The sequence below is a fragment of the Microtus ochrogaster genome, linkage group LG8 (assembly GCF_000317375.1).
Source record: "Microtus ochrogaster isolate Prairie Vole_2 linkage group LG8, MicOch1.0, whole genome shotgun sequence".
Lineage (NCBI taxonomy): Eukaryota > Metazoa > Chordata > Mammalia > Rodentia > Cricetidae > Microtus > Microtus ochrogaster.
Window position 1 is genome coordinate 9,616,873 of NC_022033.1, and position 7,320 is coordinate 9,624,192.

Below are 7,320 nucleotides of genomic sequence, written 5' to 3' on the forward strand. Positions count from 1 at the left end.
AGGAATTTAGGGCTAGAGAGATGGCTCAGTGGGTAAAAGTGTTTGCTGCCTGCTACATGACCTGAGTCCTCAGGACCCACTTGGTGAAAGGAGAGACCGGCTCCCACAGGTTGTCGTCTGAGCACCCACCACCCACGCAATCACTCAATCAGTAAATAATTATTGTGATTTTAATGCATCCAGATGTAATAAAAAGAAAGTTGAGAAATGTTTGTGGGGTCAGAGTGATGGCTGAGCTGTTAAGAGCACCTGCTGCCCTTGCAGAGGGGCTGGGTTTGATCCCCAAAACACATATGATGGCTCACCACCCTGTAACTCCAGTCCTGGGGATCTGGATCTGTCTTCTGGCCTCTGTGGGTACCGCACACAAGTGGTGCACAAACATGCAGACAAAACACCTATACACACAAAATAAATCATTTTAAAACATGTGGGATTAAAGAAAGAATAGTCGGGGCACAGTGGTGTACTCTGTAATCCCGGCACTTGGGGGGAGGGCAAAAACAGGAATTTAAGGCCACCTTCAGCTACATAGGGAGTTAGAGACTAGACTGGGCTACAAGAGCCCCTATCCCAAAAAAATCACAATCTCTAGAAAAACGTTGTTAGCTCTGCGACCTAGCTATAAGATTTGGTTCTGGATTGTTGGTTTTTTTTCCCCTGGATTTCGTCACTAATGCAATTGATGGAGAGAACAAAAGGAAATTTCTGTTATTCCACTCTGAGCAAATGCTATGAACTTGTCACCCAGGGTACTCACGGGGTTTCAAAGCCATCAAAGCAGTTAAGCAAAAATAAATTTGTAACTACCGTCTAGAAGCTGCTGAAATTCCAAGACCCGCCGCTAGGTGGCGATGGAATCGCGGCTAAGGCACATGTGGCTCGCTACGATTCTTTCAGTGGTTTTAATAGCCGTCTTAATGTAATTGGTTTCTTCTGTATTCCTGGTTTTATTTTAGTTTGTACGTTTGAAACTTCCTGTAGAAGGGTTCTGTGAGTTAACTGCCGCAAGGGGGCGACATTGTTTGAAGGCAGGGGGGAAGGTAATGTTTACTGAAAACCCATTTGGGAGCCCGGGATATGGTTCAGTCTGTGTTTACCACTCAAGCACTCATGTAAAACGCTGGCCATAGTGGCAGACACGTAATCCTGGACTTGGGCCAGAGGCAGGAGAACTCCAAAGGCTCACTGGCAGCTAGCCTAACCTACTGGTTGGGCCCAGGCTGCCTTAAAAAATACAAAGTAGGGTCTGACAGTGGTAGCCCACCCCTTGAGTCAGAGCACTTGGGAGACAGAGGAAGGTGGCTTTCCGAGTTCAAAGCCATCCTGGTCTACAGGTCTTCAGAGTGAGTTCCAGGACAGCCAGGGCTACACAGAAACCTTGTCTCGAAAACAGAAACACCAAGTCGACAGCTGCTAAGGAGCCATGCTTGAGGTTGATCTCTGGAACCCACCCACACCACACACCCTGCATTTGCATAAATTAAAAAGACTACTTAGGAATGTCTGGGGCTTTAAGGGCCAAGCAGCCACTGGCACAGCCACTCATCCACACATGGCTGTTTTCATTTTCCTTCTGTTGCTGTGATTAGCGTCATGACCCGAGGCAACTTGAGAGAAGAAAGGTCTCACACTTCCCAGGTCCCAGCCCACCACTGAGGAAAGTCAGGGCAGGAACAGAAGCAGAAATCACTAGGGAGGATGCCTCGCTCTCCGGATTGTTCTCTGCTAGCTTTCCTGTACATTTCAGGTTACCCTAGGGACAGTGATGCCCAACAGTGGCCTGGGCCCTACCACATCCATTCTCAATCAAGACAAGCTTAGCAGGTCTTCAGGTGAAGGTCTCGGGTGACTCTGGGTTGAGCCAATAAAACTAACCAGGAAAGTGGCCACGTGACAGGAAACCGGTGTAAACAGATGTAAACAGCCGCGCTGCCGTAACATGGATGACGCCTGGGCTCAGTCTTCGGCACAGGAGGAGAATGGCTGGCCCTGATCCAATAAGCTTTATTTATAAAACCACCAGTGGCCAGGGTCTAGGCCAGAGCCTGGAGCTTCCCACTCAGGAGTTAGGGACCATTTGTTGTTTTTTTCTGTGGTTGTGTTAAACGGACCCCTGCATCCTCTAGTTGAATGCCTTAGGCAGCTCAGGATGACGTCATTGGCCGCCTACCAAAAAGTTAAGTCTGATCACAGCCTTCAGAGGGCGTGGCCTGAGACTGTGCGCGTGGCTTGCACAAACAACTCGTCACCTTGCTGCGGAGTCAGTCTGGCTTGGTAGCAAGCCCTGCCACGTGTTGTGTGGTGAGCATGAGTGAGTTACGCGGCTCGGGCCCCACTCGTTTGTAGAGTAGTGCTCAGACCAATGTCAACAATGGCTCCTGCCTTGTAGGGGTGTTGCCAACAGGGACAGTCTCACCCTGTAGTGTGCTTGCCAGGGCTCCAGCCATCCAGAATCAACCTAAAACTCTGCACCACTGTGAGCTCACTTGCCTAAACCATGATGCTCGGCTCCCAGATTTCACTTAACAGTGGCAGCTGTGGTGGACGGTTGTGATCCCAGCCCTGGGCTAGCAGAGACAGGTGGATCCCTGGGGCTCAGTGGCCAGTGTGGCCCAGTTGTGAGCTCCAATGAGAGACCATGACTCAAAGAAGGTGGGCAGCATTCCTGAGGGTGACACGCTCACACAGTCACACTCACGGCACACATGAAAACACACTATTCAAGAGCAGGCCGCTTGTTTGATGATCGCTGCCTCCACCAATTTGGACCTGGCATCCATTGAGTTTGGGATGTCCCCGCCACTTAGATGTTTGTAATTACACTTTCCCCATTCATCTCTCAGCAAATACAAATTAAAAAAAAAAAAATCAAGCAGCTGGATTCTGCAACTTCTTCCCAAGTAGAGAGCACAGTAAGGGAAGAGTAAATCTTGTGCAATAAACACGTCTCTATTCATGAAAATCTGCAAGAACTATCCACAGTGTTCCCATCGCGTGGGGAGTGGGAAGGGGTGCTCAGGAATGCAGCCTGGCGCTGACCTGCTGAAAATGTGTTCATAGGTCTGGGACGGCACTCATTTCCATCCAAATCCAGAAGGATGCAGAGCCATGGAGCTGTCAGCTTCTAAGTAGGCTATGAAGGTGTATGTAAAATTAGAAATAAAATCATTTTTAAAAATTATAAGGAAGCCAGGTGTAGGATGTAATAGTGCTTGCCTTTAATCCCAGGACTAGCGAGGCAGAACAGGCAGATCTCTGTGAGTTGGGGGCCAGCCTGGTCCTGGAACTTGCTCTGTAGACCCGCTGGTCTTGAACTCACAGAGATCCTCCTGTCTCCGCGTCCCAGGTACTGGGATTAATGCAGATCCTATTCAAGACATTTAAATGGCTCTTTTCAAAAATCCCCGTTTGTCCCCATGTCTGGGTTTTCTAGCGGTGGATCTGTGACGGCATCACAGTGATGACTCGGTTTGGGTACCTAAAAGAATCCCAAGGGCTGCTGGGAACTGTGGTGAGGAGGGGCCAGCCTCCTGCCTTGCTATAAGCCATTTTCTGGTGTGTGCTTCGGGGGGATCCTTGTTGATCCTTGTCGTTTTTAACCTGTTCTTATGGAAACTCACCTTGTGTTGACAGGGGACGCCCCCTTCCAGTGCTGGCTCTGTAGTGCCAAGTTCAAAATCAGCTCCGACTTGAAAAGGCACATGCGCGTGCACTCGGGGGAGAAGCCCTTCAAATGCGAGTTCTGCAACGTCCGCTGCACCATGAAGGGGAACCTCAAGTCGCACGTCCGCATCAAGCACAGCGGCAACAACTTCAAGTGTCCGCACTGCGACTTCCTGGGGGACAGCAAATCAACCCTGCGGAAGCACAGCCGCTTGCACCAATCGGAGCACCCGGAAAAGTGCCCGGAATGCAGCTACTCCTGTTCCAGCAAGGCTGCACTGCGTGTGCATGAGCGCATTCATTGCACTGAGCGCCCGTTCAAGTGCAACTACTGCAGCTTCGACACCAAGCAACCCAGTAACCTGAGCAAACATATGAAGAAGTTCCACGCCGACATGCTCAAGACCGAGGCCCCCGAGAGGAAGGACTCCGGCAGGCAGAGCAGCCGGCAGGTGACCAAGCTGGATGCCAAGAAGACGTTCCACTGTGACATTTGCGACGCCTCGTTCATGCGGGAGGACTCGCTCCGCAGCCACAAGAGGCAGCACAGTGAGTACCACGACAGTAAGAACTCGGACGTGACGGTCGTGCAGCTTCACCTTGACCCCAGCAAGCAGCCGGCTGCGCCCCTTACTGTGGAGCATCTCCAGGTCCCCCTCCAGACCAGCCAGGTGTCTCAGTTCAGCGAGGGGAGGGTCAAGATCATCGTGGGGCATCAGGTACCTCAGACTAACACCATCGTCCAAGCCGCTGCGGCGGCTGTCAACATCGTGCCTCCGACCCTGGTAGCCCAGACCCCAGAGGAGCTCCCGGGGAATGGCCGCCTGCAGATCCTACGCCAGGTCAGTCTCATCGCCCCTCCTCAGCCTTCTGGGTGTCCTGGCGAAGCAGGGGCCCTGAGTCAGCCAACCGTTCTGCTGACCACCCATGACCAGACCGCGGGGACCACCCTGCAGCAGAGTCTGATCCCCACCAACCCAGCTGGGACCCAGGAAGGCACAGGAAACCAGACGTTCATTGCCAGTTCGGGCATCACTTGCTCGGACTTGGAAGGCCTTAACGCTCTGATTCAGGAGGGTACTGCAGAAGTGACCGTGGTGAGCGATGGAGGCCAGAGCATCACGGTGGCCACCACAGCGCCCTCTATATTCTCCTCTCAGCAAGAACTGCCCAAGCAGACTTATTCCATCATCCATGGGACTGCACACCCTGCCCTGCTCTGCCCGGCTGATTCTATACCAGACTAGTACTTCAGATATTCAAAACATTCTGGAGGGGAGGGATGCCATCAGAGAAACTACGAGAAGAATGCTGTGAGAGGCCCCTGGCTCCTCGTAATTGTATTTTATATGGTTTATGTAATTTTTTTAACAGAGAAACAACATGGAGACCATCCTGATTCCTCCTTCAAGCTGTTACATTGTCTGAAAGGTTGCCACTGCTGATTCCAGTAGGAGTCGGAGCTCACTGTGGGAGGGACTAGATGTGTTTGTTTGTTAACAGTTTGATTTCCCATCTTCCAGATTTGATTCTCCAACTAGAATAAAGGTGTTTGGGTTTGGGGTTTCCATCGCACTCGGTTTGTATAGTAGGTGATGGTACTTAGCTTCCCGGGAGCCCCTTCTGGAATTACAGACACATACAGAGTCCCGAGTACTTGTGTAGTGCATAGATCCCTATTAGTCCCTGCATAGATCCAAATCTATATCAGACCATTGCTAACAAGAGTGTTGGAGACGGGGATCTGAAGGGAATAGTGTCCTAACGCCTGGTTAAAATATGTTCCCTAGTGATCGTTTGTTACAGCTCCACATGGGTATAGGATTGTGAAGTTTTTAACTTATTTTGTAAAGATAGTGTGTGTGTGTGTGTGCATGAGAGTGGATAACCACAGGGGCCAGAAAGGGCGTCAGATGCCCCTGGAGCTGGAGTTACCAGTGATTGTGAGCTGGCTTGGGTTCTGGGAAGGAAACTTGGATTCGTGCACGTACTCTTTGTGATCATCTCCCTGTGGACTCTTCTGTCATCACGGGGGACTTGGCACAGCTGGGGTCTGGGGTCTTCTCTTAAATACTTCCCTCCTTCAGCTACGTCTAATACATTCCATGTCTCAAGTGACCCAAACTTCTTCGTCTTTATTTTTGTTTTTGTGACAAGGTCTCACTCTGTAGCCCAGGCTGGCCTCAAATTCAAGACCCAGAGGATTGTCCTTCTGCCTCCTGGGATTATAGGCCTGCATGCTGCTCGCCTCATGTGGCTCCGGCCCAACTGTGCTTTGAAACTCCAGACCTCATGACAGTCCTGACATTTCTGTTTAGATGTAAACAGAGTGTAGGATCCTAGTAAGGTTTGACTGGGTTTTCCAGGATGTGGTTTCTTAAATGTCTGTCTCTGTTCCAGGGTCTAAATGAGAGAAGGATTACGTTGTTGAGAAGCATGAGCCACACTGAGAAATTCAAATTTCCTTTTTGAATTGAAATGACGTTTGGTCACTAGGTGGCGCCAAAGAGCAAGCCAGAAAGACCAAAGATGTTAAAAGTAGGAATAGTGTCTCCCGTTTCCAGGGTAAGACTGTCGGTCACTATTGAAAAACAACAAAAAAATAAATTTTAGGGGTCAGGCGATGCTGGTACACACCTTTAATCCCAGCGCTCTTGGGAGGCAGATCTCTGTGAGTTCGAGGCCAGCCTGGTCTACAGATCGAGTTCCAGGACAGGCTCCAAAGGTAGACCGAGAAACCCTCTGGGGGGTGGGGGGAAGTGGTCATGCAACCATCTCACTTTTATATGAAGAGATGATCTGTTTGCGGTAATAAACTGGGGAAATACAGAACACAGTGGTGTTTGAAACTTTATGGTTCTGGGCTAAGTCAATAGTGTGCTTGCCTAACATGCAGGAATATCTGGGCTCCGTTCCCACGTCCACCCCACGGTGGCACTTGTGAGCTCATGGTCTCAGTGGTCTGGAATTAATGGTAGGAGGATCACAAATTCAGGGTTAACTTCAAGCAGGTAACAAGTCGAAGACGAAGCCGGGGAATGGGGGAGACAGGATAACACACCCTTAAATGCAAAGTTCGAGTCCCCTGGCGAGCCTTAGAGCTGGGCTTGTCTCCTTCCTATGTTTTCTGGGTTATTGATATCTGAGCAGATTACTTTTTTTTTTTTTTTTTTTTTTGGTTTTTCAAGACAGTTTTTCTATAAACTAGGCTGGTCTTGAACTCACAGAGATCCACCTGCCTCTGCCTCCCAAGTGCTGGGATTAAATGGGTGTGCCACCACCATGACCTGAGCATAATTATTACTTCTGGGTCTCTGCTCTTCGTCAGAAGTTCTCTATTTTTGATATGAGCAATAATAATGACTTACCTATTCTAATGTATGTAAAATACAGGAAATCTCATAGTGCACAGATTAGAAACCCATCGGCCCACTTCCCCCACATTCATACCCGGAGTCGTACGTACCCTTCGCCTAACATCTCATACCCAGAGACGTAAATCCTGTATCCATCTCCTCACGTCTCATACCCGGAGACATAAATGCCGTATCCTTCGCCTAATGTCTCATACCGGGAACGTAAATGCCGTACCCTTCCCCTAACGTCTCATACCGGGAACGTAAATGCCGTACCCTTCCCCTAACGTCTCATACC

The 7,320-nt window shown here is 49.9% G+C and overlaps 1 protein-coding gene across 2 annotated transcripts in view; it reads left to right on the forward strand.

The window, feature by feature from the left end:
• Window positions 1–7,320, forward strand: part of Zfp64 (ZFP64 zinc finger protein) — a 59,166-nt gene that overhangs the window by 26,982 nt on the left and 24,864 nt on the right. Inside the window, exon 6 of one of the 2 annotated variants that reach the window (XM_005362828.2) lies at window positions 3,637–5,077. The exons of the other annotated variant lie outside the window; for it this stretch is intronic. Coding sequence (XP_005362885.1) covers window positions 3,637–4,913 — 1,277 coding nt within the window. The 3' untranslated portion in view covers window positions 4,914–5,077. Of the gene's footprint in view, window positions 1–3,636; window positions 5,078–7,320 lie in introns of those variants that run through there. 2 annotated transcript variants of the gene reach the window in all.